The sequence below is a fragment of the Hyla sarda genome, chromosome 8, assembly GCF_029499605.1.
Source record: "Hyla sarda isolate aHylSar1 chromosome 8, aHylSar1.hap1, whole genome shotgun sequence".
Classification (NCBI taxonomy): Eukaryota; Metazoa; Chordata; class Amphibia; order Anura; family Hylidae; genus Hyla; species Hyla sarda.
The window spans coordinates 136,225,511-136,250,620 of NC_079196.1; the positions used below are offsets into that span (position 1 = coordinate 136,225,511).

Here is a 25,110-nt window from a genome sequence, read left to right on the forward strand (position 1 = left end):
GACTTTTTACAGATAAAAAATTGTAGACTGCTTTGATGTACGTATGTGGTATGCACGTATGAGGGCAGAAAATGCACTACAGTCCGCTGAAAAAAAAAATTTCTGCACAGCAGCAGGACACAACTGTGCAGCACCACAAAAAAAAAGATTGCACTTTGTCACAGAATATTAAGAATGGTATGAATTCAGCGATTCCCCCTGGTCCAGTCTGGAGCTCACCTCCTCATAAAAGCTGATCAGGTTAGTTTGATAGGACCGATCCCTCATAAAGCCATTCTGATATAGGGCCATACATTCATTTTTTATCAAGATACTCCAAAATAGCATCCCTTAGGAAACCCTCAAACAATTTACATATAACCGAGGTTAAACTAACAGACCTATAATTACCGGGGTCACCTTTTGACCACTTTTTAAATATTGGCACCACCTTTGCCATGCGCCAGTCCTGGGGATCAGTCCCTGTCACTATAGAGTAACTGAAGTCTCATCAAGATTGCAGTTATATACAGTATACTATCTATCAAGGTTATGTTATGTAATCATGTTCTTATCAGTTTCGCCAAGTGGCGCTCCTTCCCCTGGCATTGCAAGTGTAAGGGTAATTTCCCAATACACTGACCTTGGTGTATGCGGGAATGTGCCACTCTGTTCCTGCACGGCATCCCCCAAGGGCCGCATCTCTTCATGACCCAGTTATGTGTGTTATAAGGTCCTGTAATCATGTGCCTTCAGGGCCGTAGCTGTAGCTGTGAAGTGGTGTTCATGCGCCATATTAACAACGCAAGGTAAATGCCAGGGAGGGAGGATAGTGTGTTTAATTGTTTAATTACATTGGTCTACACTCAAAATCTTTCCAAGTCAACAACATGGGGGGGAGATTTGTCAAAACTGGTCCGGAGGAAAGGTTTCTGAGTTGCCTATAGCAACCAATCAGATCTCTTCTTTCATTTTTCCAAGGCCTTTTAAAAATTAAAGAAGCGATCTGATTGGTTGATATGGGCAGCTCAGCAACTTTTTCACTGGACAGGTTTTGACAAATCTCCCCCATTGTCCCTTACTTGTTTGGAGAGTACCTTGGTCTTTATGGCAGTGTTTGGTTACTGATACCTCTTGCTCAGGTGTTGCAGCCTCAGGGGTCATTCAAAAAAGTGTGTATATGTAATGGCAGATCATGTGACAGTTAGATTGCACACAGGTGGACATCATTTCACTAATTATGTGACTTCTGAAGGTAATTGGTTGCACCAGAGCTTTTTATCGGCTTCCTAACAAAGGGGGTAAATACATACGTACATGCCAATTTTCTGTTTTATATTTCTAAACAATAGTTTTATTTATATATTTTTCTAATTTCACTTCACCAACTTAGACTGTTGTTTTCTGATCCATCACATAAAATTCAGATTAATAAAACATTGAACTTAACCCTTTAACGCCCATGAACATGTATACATGTCCAGACAGGATGCACGTTCCCGCACCAGGACGTGTATACTCGTCAATGGTTCTCGTGGGTGCTTCCCAGTGCACCCACGAGATCGCGGCAGGGACTCGGCTGTAACACACAGCCGGGACCCTGCCGTACTGCCGGGACCGAAGTAAACTTCCATCTTGGCAGTTTAACCCTTACAGCCGCGGTCGGAAGTGACCACTGGCTGTAAGTGTTATGACAGAGGGAGGGAGGTATTTGTCAGCATCAAGTCAAAAAAAAGTGTTCAGTCATTTCTGAATGAGACTGCTACAGTATACATTGGCATCCCTTTTTTGACATGACAACGGACACCTATAGTGCAGAAATGCAGTATGAATGGGGACTAGAGCTGCTACGATTAATCGATAAAATCGATTAAATTCGATAACAGGGTTCGTTGTCGACAAATCCCGTTATGGAATAATCGCCCGATTCGTTGTCCGCGGCGGCAGTGAATGAATGAAGCTAACATATCCCGCATGTAGGCTTCATTCATTCACCGCCGCTGACCGACATGTCCCTGCTGCTGCTCTACTCCTATGCTTTGCTACTCATCTCTGTACCTGACAGAGATGAGCAGCAGAGACTAGACATGTCCTGGCACTGCGCTAATTGCGCTAGGAGTAGAGCAGCAGCAGGGACATGTCAGGCGGCAGTGATTGGATGCATCGGGCCAATACTAGCAATTTGCATGATATCGGGGACTCGTTCAGTGTCCCCGACACCTGCTTCTCCCGTCTGCATCCCGTCCCATGGAGGAGCATGTGACAAACACGTCACTCCACCTCCTCCCCCGCGCCCAGCGTAAAGCTACAGAGGAAGCAGAGTGACGTGTATGTCACATGCTCCTCCATAGGACGACATGATGCGGACGGGAGAACGGGGCAGAGGACAGCCGCAGGTGAGTGCTGTCTACAAGGGTGGCTACTACACATGGGGGATATCTGCAGAGCATTGCACCCTAGTGTCATCTACAGACACTAGGATGCAATTCTCTGCACATACCCCCATGTGTATAGTGTAAGTGTATACTACATGCACACAGCTATACACATGGTAGTATGTGCAGAGCATTACATCCACGTGTCTGTACTACAGACACAGGGGTGCAATGCTCTGCATATAGCCCTATGTGTATAGCAGTGTGTGCAGAGCATTGCACCCCTGTGTCTGTAGTATAGACACTAGGATGCAATGCTCTGCACATACTACCATGTGTATAGCAGTGTGCATGTAGTACTATACACATGGGGGTGTTTGCATAGCATTGCACCCTTGTGTCTGTACTACAGACACAAAGGTGCAACGCTCTGCAAATACCCCATGTGTATAGGAGTGCTATAGAAAAAGTGTAAAGTATTGAGGGGCGGAGCGTGACGTCACATGCCGCCGGCCCTGCGGTCGACCGTAATCAGACCCCGAGCGAACACGCTCCGGGCACTGATTAAAAACGGGGTGCCGCGTGCATGATCCCGGGGGTTCCCAGCTGCGGGACTCTCGCGATCAGGCATCTTATCCCCTATTCTTTGGATAGGGGATAAGATGTGTAAGCACCGGAGTATCCCTTTAAGGGTTAAGGCTGTAATGAACCAAAATACGAAAAAAAAAGTCAAGGAGGGGGTGAATAGCTTTGCAAGGTACTGTTGTTTGTTGTGCTAAGGGAAACCTATCTTCTTTTATTTCTCACTGTATTTAAAGTTCAAAGAACATTACATTTTTAAAGTGAAATATGAAATGTACATGGCAAGCACAAACTTTTATTTATTTTCATGGGTACAAAAGACGTATTTATAAACTAAATTTTCTTAACCTAGATTGTTATTTGATTTCTATTTGAGAATAATTTGACTTGAATATGTCTCATTAATGTGTTAATACTATGTGTAATTTTTGCTATGTGTGCAGTAAATTGACAGCATATTACCATTACTTTCTCTGTAATAGATGAGGAAAAACCTTGAGCACTAAAATTTGCTGTAATATATGTGCAATAAATATCTGTGGTTGGTCATACAAAACAGTACAGTCAATGCCTTTTGCCATTCCCATGACATGGCGAGAACCTTCAAATGATGTCAGTGACTGTTATTTCTGTATAAGAGATGCCCCAGAAGTAGACTACAAAAAAAATCTCAAAAAACAAAAACACGTCAGTGATATATAGAAGACAAGTGAACAGAATCTAAATGCTCTTAATCCTTTTACATGAATCTATGTAATGCGTGGCTTTTTACCCATTGTGCGTTTGACCAGCGGTAGGAGATGGAAGGGGAGGGAACAGACTCACCTATTCGTGTTGCGCTACAGGCACAACACTGTAAATGGCGTGTATGAGTGATTATGCACTCAAAAAATTCTTGTGGCAGCTCAGCATTCTGCCCTGGCCATCTCAGATGGGGATATTGAATGTAATATGAACGATGCAGGAGTTTGAACGACCCAATGATCCACTCACTGTAATAGGAATGTGGTTCGGCGCCTGGGGAGAAGGATCCGGAGAATCATGAAGATACTTTGCAGCGTGATAGCTAATAAATAAGGGTATTTTATTTGTATAGAGTATAAAAATAATAAAAATGGAGATGTACAGACAACGCGTTTCGCTTTGTCAGGTCTATTAGGGGAAGCGAGGGTTCCCTGGTGAAACGCGTTGTCCATTTTTATTATTTTAATACTCTATACAAATAAAATACTCTTATTTATCAGGCTGCAAAGTATCTTTGTGATTTTCTGGATCTCCTCCTCAGGCGCCAAACCACATTCCTATTACAGTGAGTGGATCATTGGGTCCTTCAAACTCCTGCATCGTTCATATTATATAAAACAACTTCAGTGAATAGATAAATAGGTAAGAGTCTGAAGAGAAAAGGTCCTTCCCTGACAGCAAGGATTGGCACTGGGAGGGTATTCAAAGCAGGTGAGTGTTTGTTTTTTAGGTGAGAATGGCACCCTGAGCACTTACATTATATTTATCTTCTGTTTAATGAATTGATGGATTACAGTTTAAAGTTCATGAAATGTTTTGATTTTTTTCAACAGACTGCATCACTTCCTATTGTAGTAATTTCTAATGTAAGTCAGCTTCCTAGTGGATGGGCTTCTATTTTATGGTATAATATGCTGACTTCAGAAACAAAGGTAAGTTAATGTATATTTAATCTCTTAGCTATATGTGCTTATTGCTTCTTTATTTTGATACTCTGGTAGACAAGATTAATTAAAATAAGCCTGAACATACAGTCTTTATTGCTTTTTTTCATTTTCAGACCCTCTTATAAGCACAATGCAACCGGCTACTTCTTTCTCTCTACAGTTGTACCCAGCCCATGTCATCCTCTGCACAGGGCTGCACACCAAAATACACCAAAATTCCCCTCACACAGCTCCCAACCCCTGTTGCCTGTCCCCGAGTGCACCCCCAGAGCTTGTGCCTGCTATCTTCCCCATAGTCTATGAAAAAATATTTCAAAACACAGGACAATTAGAAGAAGAGCCTTTAAGTTCAATAAGGAAGGAAGGAGGAAATATTATCACCATACATATTATCATAATACTGTTATTGACCCAATCCTGTATACTGAGACCAATACTATCAATAATACTTGTATACAAGGGAGAATAATGCTGCCACATGATGACCATTACTATTACCACCACATAGTGACTGTATAAAAACCAGTGAACATAGATCAATACCCCCCCCCTATAGAAAGCCCATATAGCAGTGACCTCAGCTTTACATAAGCACTGCAGACCATATACGTGATTACGGTGCAGTTACATCTACTGACTAACAGGTATTTTCTTCTCTGGCTTGCTTAGACTGTCATGAAGTCTTCTTCCATCTATGGCTCGTCTCCACCAAATCTGCCAGACAACAAATATATTATTCTCCACACTTTTATTAGCATATTCCCAATCAGTTCCCAGATACTGCTCCCCTTGGTACCCTGCATAGTATGAGGGAGTAGGAAGTGTGTTGGGAGAAAGGGTGGGGTATGGATTGGGTGGTGGTGAGTAGGTAATTTTCCCTCCCAAAGGTAATGCCCTGAGTAGGTAGGCTTTATAGCCTTTATAAGGTAGATGCCCCCCCCCCCAGTAGGTCGGTATGTAATGCTCCAATTATGCTCCCAGGTAAGTAGGTAGGAAGTATTTAATGCCCCCAGGTAGGTAGTAGATGATTTCTCACAGTAGATAGTAACTAACTCTCCCAGGTAGGTCATAGGTAATGACCTTAATAGTGAGGTAGTAGGTAATGCTCTCTAGTAGATAGTGCCACCAGTAGGTCATGCCCACAGTAGGTAGTACAGTGGGGCAAAAAAGTACTTAGTCAGCCACCAATTGTGCAAGTTCTCCCACTTTAAGAGATGAGAGAGGCCTGTAATTTTCATCATAGGTATACCTCAACTATGAGAGACATAATGAGAAAAAAAATCCATAAAATCACATTGTCTGATTTTTAAAGAATTTATTTGCAAATGATGGTGGAAAATAAGTATTTTGTCAGTAACAAAAGTTCATCTCAAGATACCCTTTGTTGGCAATGACAGAGGTCTAACGTTTTCTATACGTCTTTACAAGGTTTTCACACACTGTTGCTGATATTTTGGCCCTTTCCTCCATGCAGATCTCCTCTAGAGCAGTGATGTTTTGGGGCTGTCACTGGGCAACACAGACTTTCAACTCCCTCCAAAGGTTTTCTATGGGGTTGAGATCTGGAGACTGGCTAGACCACTCCAGGACTTTGAAATGCTTCTTACGAAGCTACTTCTTCATTGCCCAGGCGGTGTGTTTGGGATCATTGTCATGCTGAAAGACCCAGCCACGTTTCATTTTAAATACCCTTTCTGATGGAAGGGGGTTTTCACTCAAAATCTCACGATACATGGCCCCATTCATTCTTTCCTTTACACGGATCAGGCCTCCTGGTCCTTATGCTGAAAAACAGCCCCAAAGCATGATGTTTCCACCCCTATGCTTCACAGTAGGTATGGTTGTCTTAGGATGCAACTCAGCAATCTTTCTCCTCCAAACACAACGAGTTGAGTTTTTACCAAAAAGTTCTACTTTGGTTTCATCTGACCATATGGCATTCTCCCAATCCTCTTCTGGATCATCCAAATGCTCTCCAGCAAACTTCAGATGGGCCCTGGCATGTACTGGCTTAAGCAGGGCACTGCATTATTTGTGTCCCTGGCAGCGTAGTGTGTTACTGATGGTAGCCATTGGTATCTAATGCAAGGGAAAAAGAAAGAACAGAGCTTCCTCTAAGGGCAGTAGTTTGCGAAGATATATGGCAGACAGCAGAGGTAGCATCTAGTAGATGTGTGCTTACCTTGCTGGGTTGTGTGCCAGACACAACCACCATACAGCGCTTGTATATATACAATTGCGGAGCTGCCTCCTAGGGATCAGCCTCAGAGTCTCTTGGCTGATCTTGGATATCAAGTGGAAGGTAGGAAAAAAAATCTGGGTTCTCTGGCGCGTGCTGCAAGAAAAGGAGGGTATCCGGTATTAGGATAAATATTCTTTATTGTGCCGGTTCAGAAGCGTTTCCAGGCTTCCGCCTCTTTCTCAATGAACAATGGCTTATACGTTACAAACAAAGGTAGGTGATATTTAAAACAGTAAAAACCCGCGAATGGGTTAGGTGCGGGACCGCCCCATGTGAACCGCGCATGATGTTTCCACCCCTATGCTTCACAGTAGGTATGGTTGTCTTAGGATGCAACTCAGCAATCTTTCTCCTCCAAACACAACGAGTTGAGTTTTTACCAAAAAGTTCTACTTTGGTTTCATCTGACCATATGGCATTCTCCCAATCCTCTTCTGGATCATCCAAATGCTCTCCAGCAAACTTCAGACGGGCCCTGGCATGTACTGGCTTAAGCAGGGCACTGCATTATTTGTGTCCCTGGCAGCGTAGTGTGTTACTGATGGTAGCCATTGGTATCTAATGCAAGGGAAAAAGAAAGAACAGAGCTTCCTCTAAGGGCAGTAGTTTGCGAAGATATATGGCAGACAGCAGAGGTAGCATCTAGTAGATGTGTGCTTACCTTGCTGGGTTGTGTGCCAGACACAACCACCATACAGCGCTTGTATATATACAATTGCGGAGCTGCCTCCCAGGGATCAGTCTCAGAGTCTCTCGGCTGATCTTGGACATCAAGTGGAAGGTAGGAAAAAAAATCTGGGTTCTCTGGCGCGTGCTGCAAGAAAAGGAGGGTATCCGGTATTAGGATAAATATTCTTTATTGTGCCGGTTCAGAAGCGTTTCCAGGCTTCCGCCTCTTTCTCAATGAACAATGGCTTATACGTTACAAACAAAGGTAGGTGATATTTAAAACAGTAAAAACCCGCGAATGGGTTAGGTGCGGGACCGCCCCATGTGAACCGCGCACATAGGTGACGTAACAATCGCACCTGTCAAGGGGAGGTCTTTTGGTCGGGAAGGGCTATATTTCACAGTATGTTTCCATAAGCGAATCATATTGTCCAATGATGTCAGTTTTAAAACAATACGTGTCTTCACAATAAAATCGAAACTAAAACTTAACAGAATAAAAAGAGAGAGTATGTTGCTGTGAGTTGGTGTATAGTTACGTGCATATTACATGCTGTCGGAGCTCTAATATATACGTGGTGTTCTGGATAGTAGGACAGGATCTCGGCGCTCAGATGGTGCACAGCAGGGACTATGACAACTCCTACGGGCATGTATATCTGAATGGGTGAAGTTAGTGTAAAGGGTTAAAGTTCAAGTACATCTTTATTTTAAAATCAATGTATGTGTAAGATGTTAGAGTTTGGGATACTATGCTCCAAATTTGTATGACAAAGATTGTGGCATATATGTATAAACATATCTGTCGGATAAGTATATAGTAGTGTGCATACCAGTCAGTACTATGGGGTACGTGTGGCGTTGCGGGTGGTAGAACAGGATCGCAACGCTCTGGTAGTGCACAGGGGGACTATGACAACCTCTATGGGTATGTTTGTCTGAACAGATTGAGTAAATGATGTGAGTTGTAATTCAGACTGAGAGATGGTGTTGTATATTGTTGTTCTTAGTCCGATATTTCCTCGGAGTAAATAGGATTATTATAGATACAAGCCTGAAAGTGTAGCGCTCCAATTTTAGATGACAGAGACTGAGTCTATGATAGTCCATGTGAACATACTTCTCAGGCATGTAACATGTAGATCCTCACAAGTGATCTTTCAATTTATTTTAGATGATAAGTCCTTATTCCTATTCTAAATAGACACAGATATAGTCCATTAGATGAACGTGGTGGAGTCTTCTTTTACAATTAATTTGGACAGTGAATTCAGACTTGCTCGATAGATTCATTAAGACCCGAAGGGTATAGCGTGTCCATCTTATAAATCCAGTAGGATTCTGGCTTACATAGTCGTCTGAAGCGATCCTCTATATCTTCCGGGATTTTTTCCAATGTTGTTACCGTAAAATCCTTGAAGTTGCTATTATAGACCTCCTTTGCATGCCTTGATACGCTGTGTTTTTGATATTGGTGGGTGACGTTGTACCTGTGTCCATTAAATCTGGTCCTCAGTTGTTGGGACGTGCTACCGATGTACTGTAGGTGACGCGTACATTCTATTAAGTAAATGATATACGTGGAACTGCAGTCCATACAGGTTTTTGTCTGAAAGTTTGTTGTTCGGTCTTTGATATTGTCGCACAGTTTACACATTTTGCTGCGGCACTTGAAACATCCTCTGACGCATTCTGGTGATCCGCAGTGTCTCTTTTTTATGACTTTCTTAAGACGGCTTGGCGCAATATTGTTTTTAATTGTTCCGGCTCTTCTATAGGTGAAGCCAGGTTTATCTGGCAAGATTTTTTCAGAATAGGATCATGTTGTAGGATGTTCCAATGTGTTTTTATTATATTTCCAATGGTTTTGAAGCTTGCTATGATGAAATTCAGTTTGAAGGTTGTTTGGTCTGTATTGTGGGTATTTGGAGGGTGATTCTTCTTGCAAGATTCTGCTGTTTTTCTGTAAGCATTTCTTATAATATTGCTGGGGTACCTCTTTTCTTTCAATCTCCTTTCTATGATCTTACTCTGTAGTTTGAAGTCAGACTCTTTTGTGCAGTTCCGACTTATCCTGTGGAACTGTCTGTATGGTACGCTATTCTTCCATTTCTGGAAGTGGCAGCTTCTATAGTCTAAAAGACTATTACAGTCCACTGCTTTAAAATATGTTTTATTTATGATTCTGGTATCTGGTATTCTCTAAATCCAGATATTCTATTTCTTCTTTTTGGCATTTTCCCGTTAGTGTCAAGTTGTATTTGTTTGTATTGAGATGAGTGGTGAATGAACTGAATTGTTCTTCAGTCCCGTCCCAGATAAACAGCAGATCGTCTATGTACCTTCTGTAAAATATGATATGTTTGCTCCAAATGTGTGATTGATGTGATTGATGAAAATTTTTCAAAGTCGCCCATATAGAGATTTGCGAACGATGGTGTGAAACGTGTGCCCATCGCCGTTCCGGTGGTCTGTAAAAAAATTATTTGTTCAAATCCAAAATAATTGTGTGACAGGATAAACGCAATGCTGTCTGTAATGAAAGTTTTCTGTTCCTTGGGCATAGATTGATCTGTGGATAAGACAGATGTGATTACCTCCAGTCCAAGATGATGAGGAATATTTGAGTATAGGGCAGAGACGTCTAAAGTTGCCCACATAAAGTTTGGGTTCCAGGGTATGGGTTCCAGCAGGTTTATAAGGGTAGGCGTATCTTTCAAATAGGATGGAAGAACTATTACGTATTTCTGCAGCATAATATCGATGTAGTTAGAGAGATTTCTTGTAACTGAGTTAATCCCTGAGATAATGGGGCGTCCTGGTGGGTTTACCGGATCTTTGAGTAGTTTGGGTAGATGGAAGAATACAGGTAGGCGGGGATTACGGATTTTCATGAAGCTTTGTTCCTTTTTGTTTAGGACCCCATTTTCATAGACACATTCAATATGGGAATGACATTCCTTCTGGAATTCCTTTGTGGGATCTGTCCGGAGTTCCTTATATAGGGGATCAGATATGATGTTAAACGCCTCTGCGAGGTAGGTGGGGCGGTCCTAGATCACCACTCCGCCACCTTCTACTTCTATTTTCGGCCAGTTTTTTCATGGCCTCATTTTCTTGTTTTGTAAGGTTGTATTTTATTCTCTGCTGTTTCTTGTTGATGGACCGGAACTCGCTTGCTACTAATGTGTAGAATGTTTCTATAAATTCCCCTTTGTGGTGGGCTGGATAGAATGTTGATTTTGGTTTGAGACCGCTGTTAATAGCTGGTGGAATGAGTGGTGTGGTCTCATAGTTTTTTTGGTCATCTGTCTCTTTGGAACCTTTCCCCTCTATCATATTAAAGTGTCAACTTAGAGTGAGTTTCCTAATAATAGTCCCCGATTCTTTCATCTGGGGGATGTATTTCCCACGGTTTCCAACCTTGCGTTGGAATCTGTGTTAAGATTCGGATTTTTTGTGTCTTCAGTTTTGTTTTGTTTTCCAATATTTCACATTATCGGTGAGATAATCATTTTTGTCCCTGTTTAGCTTCTGTGTTTTTTCTCCAATGTATTCTTCTCCTGGTTCAGGATCCTCATGGTCAGTAATTTGTCCATCCAGGTAAAGTCACGGTTCTCCTTATGCTGGTTTAGGGTGTCTGTGATTTTCGTGATTTTCGTGATTTTCTCATCTAGTTCTGTACATAGTTGTTCTCTTTCACATAATGCTTGCATCATACTAAGTGAAAAATCATGAATGAGATTTTCCCATTTTTTAACGAATGCTTCATCCCTCAAGTCTCTGGGGATAATATTCTCTTGTATATATATCCGCATGTATTTCAAATCAAGATGATGCTGGATCTCACTTTTTAGTGATCTCTCAAGTTCCAGAAACATTTGGGGTAGATCCACATCCGGTATTTTGTCTTTCGGTTCCGATATGTTCTGAACCATGTTTTGAGTGTTTATCACTTGTCTGAGTGAATGTTCTATGAGTTTTTCCCTTTCACTCAGATGATTTGCGCAGTATTCCATAGTTGATATAGCAGATAATTGGTGACAAATGTAAAGATAGACTTATAATTCTTAATGAGAGTAGAAGGACTCCAAAATATACAGATAGGGGTATTCGCAGTAGGTGGTTAGTAATAGGCAGGGCCGTTTGAAGGAATTTGGGGGCCCCAAGCAAAATGGACATGGAGGCCCCCCCTTTGATGTTCACGCACGTCACGCTCTAGCCCCAAGCAAAATGGACATGGAGCCCCCCCCCCCCTTTGATGTTCACGCACGTCACGCTCTAGCGCCGGCGTCAGGACATAGTATCGCCGACCCCTGAGTTCTGGGAGCGCAACGTGAGCGAACATCGATACGACGCACATTAGGTGCAGCAGTATTCCCCCCACATTAGGTGCAGCAGAGTTCCCCCCACATTAGGTAGGCAGTGTTCCCCCCACATTAGGTGCAGCATAGTTCTCCCCACATTAGGTAGGCAGTGTTCCTCCCACATTAGGTGCAGCATAGTTCTCCCCACATTATTTTGGCAGTGTTCCCCCTACATTAGGTGCAGCAGTGACTGACTGCTGAGACCCCCACCGATCACCTCGGTTGAAGTGGTTCTCCAGCTGTTGGATAGCTAAAACTCCCATCATGTCTGGAGAGCCTCTGGCAATGGGAGTTGTAGTTTTGTAACAGCTGGAGAAACACAGATTGGACACAGTTTTACCCATCATCACTGCAGAACTTACAAGTGACTACAGTTCTGATGGGACAGTCAGGAGAATACACAATGATATCAGTGACCTGAGTAACGTCTTCTGACTTGAGTGATATCTTCTCTGTTATCTTTTCTTCTTCATCGGGTCCAGAGACCAGGTATTCCTCCAGCTCCATCTTCTCTGCAGAGTCTGACATCCAGACATCATTGGCTCCTCACTGTCAGCAGATCCTCATCCTCTGCATGAAGACAGTAATCATTATAACCTTGCCAGAAAGTGTACCCTAAATAAAATACTGCCCCACACTGTACCCTAAATAAAATAATGCCATACACTGTACCCTAAATATAATACTGCTATACACTGTACCCACTAAATATAATACTGCTATTCACTGTACCCACTTAATATAATATTACCACACACTGTACCCTGAATATAATACTGCCACACACTGTATCCTGAATATAATACTGCCACACACTGTACCCTAAATAAAATACTGCCCATACTGTACCCTGAATATAATACTGCCATACACTTTACCCTAAATAAAATACTGCCCCACACTGTACCCTGAATATAATACTGCCACACATTGTACCCTGAATATAATACTGCTATACACTGAACCCACTAAATATAATACTGCTATTCACTGTACCCACTAAATATAATACTGCCCCACACTGTACCCTAAATAAAATACTGCCCCACACTGTACCCTGAATATAATACTGCCATACACTGTACCCTGAATAAAATACTGCTATACGCTGTACCCACTAAATATAATACTGCCACACACTGTACCCTGAATATAATACTGCCATACACTGTACCCTGAATAATGACACATGCTGTACCCACTAAATATAATCCTAGCACACACTGTACCCACTAAATATAATACTGCCACACACTGTACCCACTAAATAACATTAATGCTTATGAAGAAATATAAAATCCCATCCCTTCCCCAATATCACGCCACATCCATACCCTTCAATTCCCTGGTTGAACTTGATGGACATATGTCTTTTTTCGACCGTACTAACTATGTAACTATATGCCACTCACTGTACCCCTGAATACTTCCACACACTGTATCCACTGAATATAATACTGCCACACAATGTAACCTGAATATAATACTGCCACACACTGTACCCACTAAATATAATACTGCCATACAATGTACCCACTAAATATTATACTGCCACACACTGTACCCTGAATATAATACTGCCACACACTGTACCCACTAAATATAATACTGCCATACACTGTACCCGCTAAATATAATACTGCCACACACTGTATCCACTGAATATAATACTGCCACACACTGTAACCTGAATACTGCCACATGCTGTACCCACTAAATATAATTCTGCTACACACTGTACCCTGAATATAATGCTGACACACACTGTACCCTGAATATAATGCTGCTCCACACTGTATCCACTGAATACAATACTGCCACACATGCACACACATCATATATACATATACACCCCCTCTTATCCTGTGTCCTCATCACCCCTATAACCCCCCGCCAAACCTCTTCTCATCATTACTATACCCCCCCACCTCTCCTCATCACTACTATAACCAGGGGGGGTTATGGGGGGGTTGATGAAGAGAGGTGCAGGAGGGGGCACCTCTCATCACCCCCATAACACCCCTCTGCACCTCTTATCACCCCCATAACACCTAGCCCTGCACCTCTTATCACCCCCATAACACCCCCCTGCACCTCTCACCACCCCCATAACACCCCCTGCACCTCGTATCACCCCCATAACACCCCTGCACCCCTCATGACCCCCATAACACTCCCCCCTGCACCTCTCATCACCCCCATAACACCCCTGCACCTCTCATCACCCCCATAACATTCCCCATAACACCCCTGCACCTCTCATCACCCCATAACACCCCCCCATAAAATTCCCCATAACACCCCTGCACCTCTTATCACCCCCATAACACCCCCATAACACCCCTGCACATCTCATCACCCCATAATACTCCCCATAACATTCCACATAACACCCCTGCACCTCTCATCACCCCCATAACATTCCCCATAACACCCCTGCACCTCTCATCACCCCCATAACATTCCCCATAACACCCCTGCACCTCTCATCACCCCCATAAAACCCCCCATAACACCCCTGCACCTCTTATCACCCCCATAACATTCCCCATAACACCCCTGCACCTCTCATCACCCCCATAACATTCCCAATAACACCCCTGCACCTTTCATCACCCCCATAACACCCCCATAACATTCCCCATAACACCCCTGCACCTCTCATCACCCCCATAACACCCCCCATAACATTCCCCATAACACCCGTGCACCTCTCATCACCCCCATAACATTCCCCATAACACCCCTGCACTTCTCATCACCCCCATAACACCCCCCCATAACATTCCCCATAACACCCCTGCACCTCTTATCACCCCCATAACACCCCCCATAACATTCCCCATAACACCCCTGCAACTCTCATCACCCCCATAACACCGCCACATAACATTCCTCATAACACCCCTGCACCTCTTATCACCCCCATAACACCCCCCATAGCATTCCCTATAACACCCCTGCACCTCTCATCACCCCCATAACACCCCTGCACCTCTCATCACCCCCATAACATTCCCCATAACACCCCTGCAATTTTCATCACCCCCATAACATTCCCCATAACACCCCTGCACCTCTCATCACCCCCATAACACCCCCCATAACATTCCCCATAACACCCATGCACCTCTCATCACCCCCATAACACCCCTGCACCTCTCATGACCCCCATAACCCCCCCCCCACACACACACACACAGACCTCTCATCACCATTGTAGTCCCCTAACCACCATACAATCCCCCCCACCCCCCGCCAGTTTATTTACCCTGCCGGGGATTGGTGCAACAGCGTGAGGCTTCTGCTGCTCCTGCCACTGCATGAGGAGGATGCTGGAGATCACGTGGGGACGTAAGCAGGGACAGGTCAGGTGATTGGAGTAGACGTGCTTGCCTGCGCGGGGCACGTGACGTCTCTACTCCCATCAGCCCCTGACCTGTCCGGCCCTGCTTTGTTTCTTATGAGGCCCGCACCCTACAAAAAGGTTATTTCATTGAAATGTGCGGGCCCCCTGAAGTGCTCCGTCATTACAGGATGGACAAGCACAGCCAGCTTGGGGCCCCAAGCAATTGCTTGGTTTGCCGATCCGGTCGCGATGGGCCTGGTAATAGGTGATGGATATCTATATGTCTGTAGAAAATGTTATATAGAGAATGGTGGGTGTGAATCTGAGAATATGTTAGTGCCAATGGTTCATGTATGATATGAAATATAGCGTGCACAGTGGCTGGTGTATTGGGTGTCTGAAAGAGTTGACGAATTCAAACTATTCGGCGACCTAAATACTTTTATTAGGAAACTCATTCTAAGTCGACACTTTAATATGCTAGACGGAAAGGAGAAAGAGACAGATGACCCAAAAAACGATGAGACCACACCACTCATTCCACCAGCTATTAACAGCGGTCTATAACCAAAATCAACATTCTATCCAGCCCACCACAAAGGGGAATTTATAGAAACATTCTACACATTAGTAGCAAGCGAGTTCCGGTCCATCAACAAGAAACAGCAGAGAATAAAATACACCCTTACGAAACAAGAAAATGAGGCCATGAAAAAACTGGCCGAAAATAGAAGTATTGTCATCCGCAATGCGGATAAAGGTGGTGGAGTGCTGATCCAGGACCGCCCTACCTACCTCGCAGAGGCGTTTAACATCATATCTGATCCCCTATATTATAAGGAACTCCGGACAGGTCCCACAAAGGAATTCCAGAAGGAATGTCATTCCCTCATTGAATGTGCCTATGAAAATGGGGTCCTAAACAAAAAGGAACGAAACTTCATGAAAATCCGTAATCCCCGCCTACCTGTATTCTACCATCTACCCAAACTACTCAAAGATCTGGTAAACCCACCATTATCTCAGGGATTAACTCAGTTACGAGTAATCTCTCTAACTACATTGATATTATGCTGCAGAAATACGTAATAGTTCTTCCATCCTATTTAAAAGATACGCCTACCCTTATCAACCTGCTGGAACCCATATGCTGGAACCCAAACTTTATGTGGGTGACTTTAGTTGTCTCTGCCCTATACTCAAATATTCCTCATCATCTTGGACTGGAGGTAATCACATCCGTCTTATCCACAGATCAATCTATAGAAGCTGCCACTTCCAGAAATGGAAGAATAGCATACCATACAGACAGTTCCACAGGATAAGTCGGAACTGCACAAAAGAGTCTGACTTCAAACTACAGAGTAAGATCATAGAAAGGAGATTGAAAGAAAAGAGGTACCCCAGCAATATTATGAAAAATGCTTACAGAAAAACAGCAGAATCTCGCAAGAAGAATCACCCTCCAAATACCCGCAATACAGACCAAACAACCTTCAAACTGAATTTCATCACAGACTACACAGCAAGCTTCAAAACCATTGGAAATATAATAAAAACACATTGGAATATCCTACAACATGATCCTATTCTGAAAAAAAATATTGCCAGATATACCTGGCTTCACCTATAGAAGAGCCAGAACAATTAAAAACAATATTGCGCCAAGCCGTCTTAAGAAAGTCATAAAAAAGAGACACTGCGGATCACCAGAATGCGTCAGAGGATGTTTCAAGTGCGCAGCAAAATGTGTAAACTGTGCGACAATATCAAAGACCGAACAACAGAATTCCGTAGCAACCAGACGGGAGAAACCTTTCAGATAAAAACCCGTATGGACTGCAGTTCCACGTATATCATTTACTTAATAGAATGTACGTGTCACCTACAGTACATCGGTCGCACGTCCCAACAACTGAGGACCAGATTTAATGGACACAGGTACAACGTCACCCACCAATATCAAAAACACAGCGTATCAAGACACGCAAAGGAGGTCCATTATAGCAGCTTCAAGGATTTTACAGTAACAACATTGGAACAAATCCCGGAAGATATAGAGGATCGCTTGAATATAATACTGCCATACACTTTACCCTAAATAAAATACTGCCCCACACTGTACCCTGAATATAATACTGCCACACATTGTACCCTGAATATAATACTGCTATACACTGAACCCACTAAATATAATACTGCTATTCACTGTACCCACTAAATATAATACTGCCCCACACTGTACCCTAAATAAAATACTGCCCCACACTGTACCCTGAATATAATACTGCCATACACTGTACCCTGAATAAAATACTGCTATACGCTGTACCCACTAAATATAATACTGCCACACACTGTACCCTGAATATAATACTGCCATACACTGTACCCTGAATAATGACACATGCTGTACCCACTAAATATAATCCTAGCACACACTGTACCCACTAAATATAATACTGCCACACACTGTACCCACTAAATAACATTAATGCTTATGAAGAAATATAAAATCCCATCCCTTCCCCAATATCACGCCACATCCATACCCTTCAATTCCCTGGTTGAACTTGATGGACATATGTCTTTTTTCGACCGTACTAACTATGTAACTATATGCCACTCACTGTACCCCTGAATACTTCCACACACTGTATCCACTGAATATAATACTGCCACACAATGTAACCTGAATATAATACTGCCACACACTGTACCCACTAAATATAATACTGCCATACAATGTACCCACTAAATATTATACTGCCACACACTGTACCCTGAATATAATACTGCCACACACTGTACCCACTAAATATAATACTGCCATACACTGTACCCGCTAAATATAATACTGCCACACACTGTATCCACTGAATATAATACTGCCACACACTGTAACCTGAATACTGCCACATGCTGTACCCACTAAATATAATTCTGCTACACACTGTACCCTGAATATAATGCTGACACACACTGTACCCTGAATATAATGCTGCTCCACACTGTATCCACTGAATACAATACTGCCACACATGCACACACATCATATATACATATACACCCCCTCTTATCCTGTGTCCTCATCACCCCTATAACCCCCCGCCAAACCTCTTCTCATCATTACTATACCCCCCCACCTCTCCTCATCACTACTATAACCAGGGGGGGTTATGGGGGGGTTGATGAAGAGAGGTGCAGGAGGGGGCACCTCTCATCACCCCCATAACACCCCTCTGCACCTCTTATCACCCCCATAACACCTAGCCCTGCACCTCTTATCACCCCCATAACACCCCCCTGCACCTCTCACCACCCCCATAACACCCCCTGCACCTCGTATCACCCCCATAACACCCCTGCACCCCTCATGACCCCCATAACACTCCCCCCTGCACCTCTCATCACCCCCATAACACCCCTGCACCTCTCATCACCCCCATAACATTCCCCATAACACCCCTGCACCTCTCATCACCCCATAACACCCCCCCATAAAATTCCCCATAACACCCCTGCACCTCTTATCACCCCCATAACACCCCCATAACACCCCTGCACATCTCATCACCCCATAATACTCCCCATAACATTCCACATAACACCCCTGCACCTCTCATCACCCCCATAACATTCCCCATAACACCCCTGCACCTCTCATCACCCCCATAACATTCCCCATAACACCCCTGCACCTCTCATCACCCCCATAAAACCCCCCATAACACCCCTGCACCTCTTATCACCCCCATAACATTCCCCATAACACCCCTGCACCTCTCATCACCCCCATAACATTCCCAATAACACCCCTGCACCTTTCATCACCCCCATAACACCCCCATAACATTCCCCATAACACCCCTGCACCTCTCATCACCCCCATAACACCCCCCATAACATTCCCCATAACACCCGTGCACCTCTCATCACCCCCATAACATTCCCCATAACACCCCTGCACTTCTCATCACCCCCATAACACCCCCCCATAACATTCCCCATAACACCCCTGCACCTCTTATCACCCCCATAACACCCCCCATAACATTCCCCATAACACCCCTGCAACTCTCATCACCCCCATAACACCGCCACATAACATTCCTCATAACACCCCTGCACCTCTTATCACCCCCATAACACCCCCCATAGCATTCCCTATAACACCCCTGCACCTCTCATCACCCCCATAACACCCCTGCACCTCTCATCACCCCCATAACATTCCCCATAACACCCCTGCAATTTTCATCACCCCCATAACATTCCCCATAACACCCCTGCACCTCTCATCACCCCCATAACACCCCCCATAACATTCCCCATAACACCCATGCACCTCTCATCACCCCCATAACACCCCTGCACCTCTCATGACCCCCATAACCCCCCCCCCACACACACACACACAGACCTCTCATCACCATTGTAGTCCCCTAACCACCATACAATCCCCCCCACCCCCCGCCAGTTTATTTACCCTGCCGGGGATTGGTGCAACAGCGTGAGGCTTCTGCTGCTCCTGCCACTGCATGAGGAGGATGCTGGAGATCACGTGGGGACGTAAGCAGGGACAGGTCAGGTGATTGGAGTAGACGTGCTTGCCTGCGCGGGGCACGTGACGTCTCTACTCCCATCAGCCCCTGACCTGTCCGGCCCTGCTTTGTTTCTTATGAGGCCCGCACCCTACAAAAAGGTTATTTCATTGAAATGTGCGGGCCCCCTGAAGTGCTCCGTCATTACAGGATGGACAAGCACAGCCAGCTTGGGGCCCCAAGCAATTGCTTGGTTTGCCGATCCGGTCGCGATGGGCCTGGTAATAGGTGATGGATATCTATATGTCTGTAGAAAATGTTATATAGAGAATGGTGGGTGTGAATCTGAGAATATGTTAGTGCCAATGGTTCATGTATGATATGAAATATAGCGTGCACAGTGGCTGGTGTATTGGGTGTCTGAAAGAGTTGACGAATTCAAACTATTCGGCGACCTAAATACTTTTATTAGGAAACTCATTCTAAGTCGACACTTTAATATGCTAGACGGAAAGGAGAAAGAGACAGATGACCCAAAAAACGATGAGACCACACCACTCATTCCACCAGCTATTAACAGCGGTCTATAACCAAAATCAACATTCTATCCAGCCCACCACAAAGGGGAATTTATAGAAACATTCTACACATTAGTAGCAAGCGAGTTCCGGTCCATCAACAAGAAACAGCAGAGAATAAAATACACCCTTACGAAACAAGAAAATGAGGCCATGAAAAAACTGGCCGAAAATAGAAGTATTGTCATCCGCAATGCGGATAAAGGTGGTGGAGTGCTGATCCAGGACCGCCCTACCTACCTCGCAGAGGCGTTTAACATCATATCTGATCCCCTATATTATAAGGAACTCCGGACAGGTCCCACAAAGGAATTCCAGAAGGAATGTCATTCCCTCATTGAATGTGCCTATGAAAATGGGGTCCTAAACAAAAAGGAACGAAACTTCATGAAAATCTGTAATCCCCGCCTACCTGTATTCTACCATCTACCCAAACTACTCAAAGATCTGGTAAACCCACCATTATCTCAGGGATTAACTCAGTTACGAGTAATCTCTCTAACTACATTGATATTATGCTGCAGAAATACGTAATAGTTCTTCCATCCTATTTAAAAGATACGCCTACCCTTATCAACCTGCTGGAACCCATATGCTGGAACCCAAACTTTATGTGGGTGACTTTAGTTGTCTCTGCCCTATACTCAAATATTCCTCATCATCTTGGACTGGAGGTAATCACATCCGTCTTATCCACAGATCAATCTATAGAAGCTGCCACTTCCAGAAATGGAAGAATAGCATACCATACAGACAGTTCCACAGGATAAGTCGGAACTGCACAAAAGAGTCTGACTTCAAACTACAGAGTAAGATCATAGAAAGGAGATTGAAAGAAAAGAGGTACCCCAGCAATATTATGAAAAATGCTTACAGAAAAACAGCAGAATCTCGCAAGAAGAATCACCCTCCAAATACCCGCAATACAGACCAAACAACCTTCAAACTGAATTTCATCACAGACTACACAGCAAGCTTCAAAACCATTGGAAATATAATAAAAACACATTGGAATATCCTACAACATGATCCTATTCTGAAAAAAAATATTGCCAGATATACCTGGCTTCACCTATAGAAGAGCCAGAACAATTAAAAACAATATTGCGCCAAGCCGTCTTAAGAAAGTCATAAAAAAGAGACACTGCGGATCACCAGAATGCGTCAGAGGATGTTTCAAGTGCGCAGCAAAATGTGTAAACTGTGCGACAATATCAAAGACCGAACAACAGAATTCCGTAGCAACCAGACGGGAGAAACCTTTCAGATAAAAACCCGTATGGACTGCAGTTCCACGTATATCATTTACTTAATAGAATGTACGTGTCACCTACAGTACATCGGTCGCACGTCCCAACAACTGAGGACCAGATTTAATGGACACAGGTACAACGTCACCCACCAATATCAAAAACACAGCGTATCAAGACACGCAAAGGAGGTCCATTATAGCAGCTTCAAGGATTTTACAGTAACAACATTGGAACAAATCCCGGAAGATATAGAGGATCGCTTCGGACGAATATGTAAGCGAGAATCCTACTGGATTTATAAGATGGACACGCTATACCCTTCGGGTCTTAATGAATCTATCGAGCAAGTCTGAATTCACTGTCCAAATTAATTGTAAAAGAAGACTCCACCATGTTCATCTATATCTGTGTCTATTTAGAATAGGAATAAGGACTTATCATCTAAAATAAATTGAAAGATCACTTGTGAGGATCTACAAGTAACATGCCTGAGAAGTATGTTCACATGGACTGTCATAGACTCAGTCTCTGTCTTCTAAAATTGGAGCGCTACACTTTCAGGCGTGTATCTATAATAATCCTATTTACTCAGAGGAAATATCGGACTAAGAACAACAATATACAACACCAGCTCTGAATTACAACTCCCATCATTTACTCAATCTGTTCAGACAAACATACCCATAGGGGTTGTCATAGTCCCCCTGCTCACTACCAGAGCGTTGCGATCCTGTTCTGTTCTATCACCCGCAACGCCGCACATGCCCCTTAGTACTGACTAGTATGCACACTACTATATACCTATCCGACAGATATGTTTATACATATCTGCCACAATCTTTGTCATACAAATTTGGAGCATAGTATCCCAAACTCTAACATCTTATACATACATTGATTTTAAAATAAAGATGTACGGAACCAGTGAGAAACTTTAACCCTTTACACTTACTTCACCCATTCAGATATACATGCCCGTAGGAGTTGTCATACTCTCCGCTGCGCACCATCTGATCGCCAAGATCCTGTCCTACTATCCAGAACACGTATATATTAGAGCTCAGACAGCATGTAATATGTACGTAACTATACACCAACTCACAGCTACATACTCTCTCTTTTTATTCTGTTAAGTTTTAGTTTCGATTTTATTGTGAAGACACGTATTGTTTTAAACTGACATCATTGGACAATATGATTCACGTATGGAAACATACTGTGAAACATAGCCCTTCCCATCCAAAAGACCTCACCTTGACACGTGCGATTGTTACGTCACCTATGTGCGCGGTTTTTACTGTTTTAAATATCACCTACCTTTGTTTGTAACGTATAAGCCATTGTTCATTGAGAAAGAGGTGGAAGCCTGGAAACGCTTCTGAACCGGCACAATAAAGAATATTTATCCTAATACCGGATACCCTCATTTTCTTGCAGCACGCGCCAGAGAACCCGGATTTTTTTACCCTACCTTCCACTTGATGGTAGCCTTTGTTACTTTGGTCCCAGCTGTCTGCAGGTCATTCACTAGGTCCCCTCGTGTGGTTCTGAGATTTTTCCTCACCGTTCTTGTGATCATTTTGACACCACGGGGTGAGATCTTGCGTGGAGCCCCAAATAGAGGGATATTTTTTCTCATTATGTCTCTGATAGTTGAGGTATACCTATAATGAAAATTACAGGCCTCTCATCTTTTTAAGTGGGAGAACTTGCACAGTTGGTGGCTGACTAAATACTATTTTGCCCCACTGTAGATAATGGCCCCAGTATATAGTGTCCCCCAGGTGGGTAATGCCCCCAATAGGTAGTGTCTCCATGTAGGTTTGGTAAAGGAAAGCGTGGACAAGTATGGGGTAGAGGAAAGAGCAGGTAGTGCCCCCAGGTAGGTCATGCCCCCAGTATATACTGCCTCCAGGCAGGTAATGTCCCCATAAAGCTTATGTCCCCAGGAGGTCATGCCCCAAATAGATGGTGCCCCTAGTTGACTGGTGATTTGCCGCTATTCCGGGTCAATCGGGTCTCTGGTGACCCGGAAAAAAGGGTGAATGGGGCTGCCCTATTCACCCTTACCCAGCAGGAGTGAGGTGGCATGATGGTGGCGATCAGGGCCGGCGGGGGTCTCCTACCTTGCCCTGATACGACGGGGGTCCCCTCAGGAATGGTGGCGGTGACAGGAGCAGCAGGATCGGTTGCAGCAGCGGTCCCGGTGGCAGGATACAGCAGGAGATGAGGCCTGTCCTTTTCGTGGAAAATTGCTGCTAAACTTTGAAGCCCTTTGATGTCTTCAGAAACGTAACTTTATGATGCCAACATAAAGTAGACATATTGTATATGTGAATCAATATATACAATGCTAAATCTTCAAATTTTTCATGAAATTTTGAAGTGATGCAAGTATCGCCAAAAATTTACCACTAACATAAAGTAGAATATGTCACGAAAGAACAATCAAATTCATAAGTAAAAGCATCCCAAAGTTATTAATGCTTAAAGTTACAGTGGTCTGATTTGCAAAAAATGCTCTCGTCCTTAAAGGGGTATTCCAGGATTTTTTTTGACTATGCTACAGGGGCTGTGAAGTTAGTGTAGTTCATAATATAGTGTCTGTACCTTTGTGTGACGGTTTTCTCACAATTCTTCTGTGATTTTCACCCCACTATTTATTTTTAACAGCATACAAAATGACTGTTGTCCCGGATTTTTCTCAGCTTGCAATGCGGCGGAGATGTTGATGAAAGGGAGCCTGCCTGCTTCAATCCGCAACTAATGCAACAGCTGTAGGCACCCTAATTGAAAACCACAGGTCTTTTGATTCAATGATTGGGTGGCTGATGTGTGGGAGGGAGGAAAATGGCACTGTGAGATTTGTAGTAAAAAAACATAAGTCAAACAGGAACTACAAGTTCACAAAAAGCTAGCCACAGTGTTATGGTAATCTCACAACATAGCCATTTAGCCCCAAGACAAGCGCAGACCCTTCCTAAGCATGTCCATTACTATCTGCCAGGTACGTACTAAAATCGCCTTATGGTGGATAACCCCTTTAAGGTCAAAATGTGCTGTGTCCTTAAGAGGTTAAGTCTCTACACCTCTTAACCCCTTAAGGACAGCGGGCGTATGCATACGCCCCTGTTTTGAAGTCCTGGGGCGTGGCCTGAAACGGAGGAGAGCAGACGCGGATGTAGAGAGCTCTCCCCTCGGCTCTGATATAGCGTCACAAATCGACAGTTAACCCTCACAAATTCCTCTTTGACTAACCTCATCTGACAGGACTTGCTGTGCGGAACGGAAAGAGTCTACCCCGGCCTTTCTGCGCTCACTGTGACCGGAGTTAATGTGGCCGGAGACCCGGAAGGCGCGAACATAGCGGCGCTGCCGGCGCCATATTGCCACCCAGGCTGTGAGCTACTCACCGGAGGTACGGAGGAGATTCATGGGAGCTGGGGGAGCAGGTGAAGCAGCTGCTGCTCTTGGACGTCCG

The 25,110-nt window shown here is 43.9% G+C and overlaps 1 protein-coding gene across 5 annotated transcripts in view; it reads left to right on the plus strand.

Moving 5' to 3' along the window:
* STAT1 (signal transducer and activator of transcription 1) overlaps positions 1-25,110 on the plus strand; it is a 1,320,138-nt gene that overhangs the window by 882,756 nt on the left and 412,272 nt on the right. For all 5 annotated transcript variants that reach the window (XM_056535944.1, XM_056535945.1, XM_056535942.1 and 2 more), the window contains one exon: positions 4,514-4,612. In XM_056535944.1, coding sequence (XP_056391919.1) covers positions 4,514-4,612 — 99 coding nt within the window. The remainder of the gene's footprint in view (positions 1-4,513; positions 4,613-25,110) is intronic.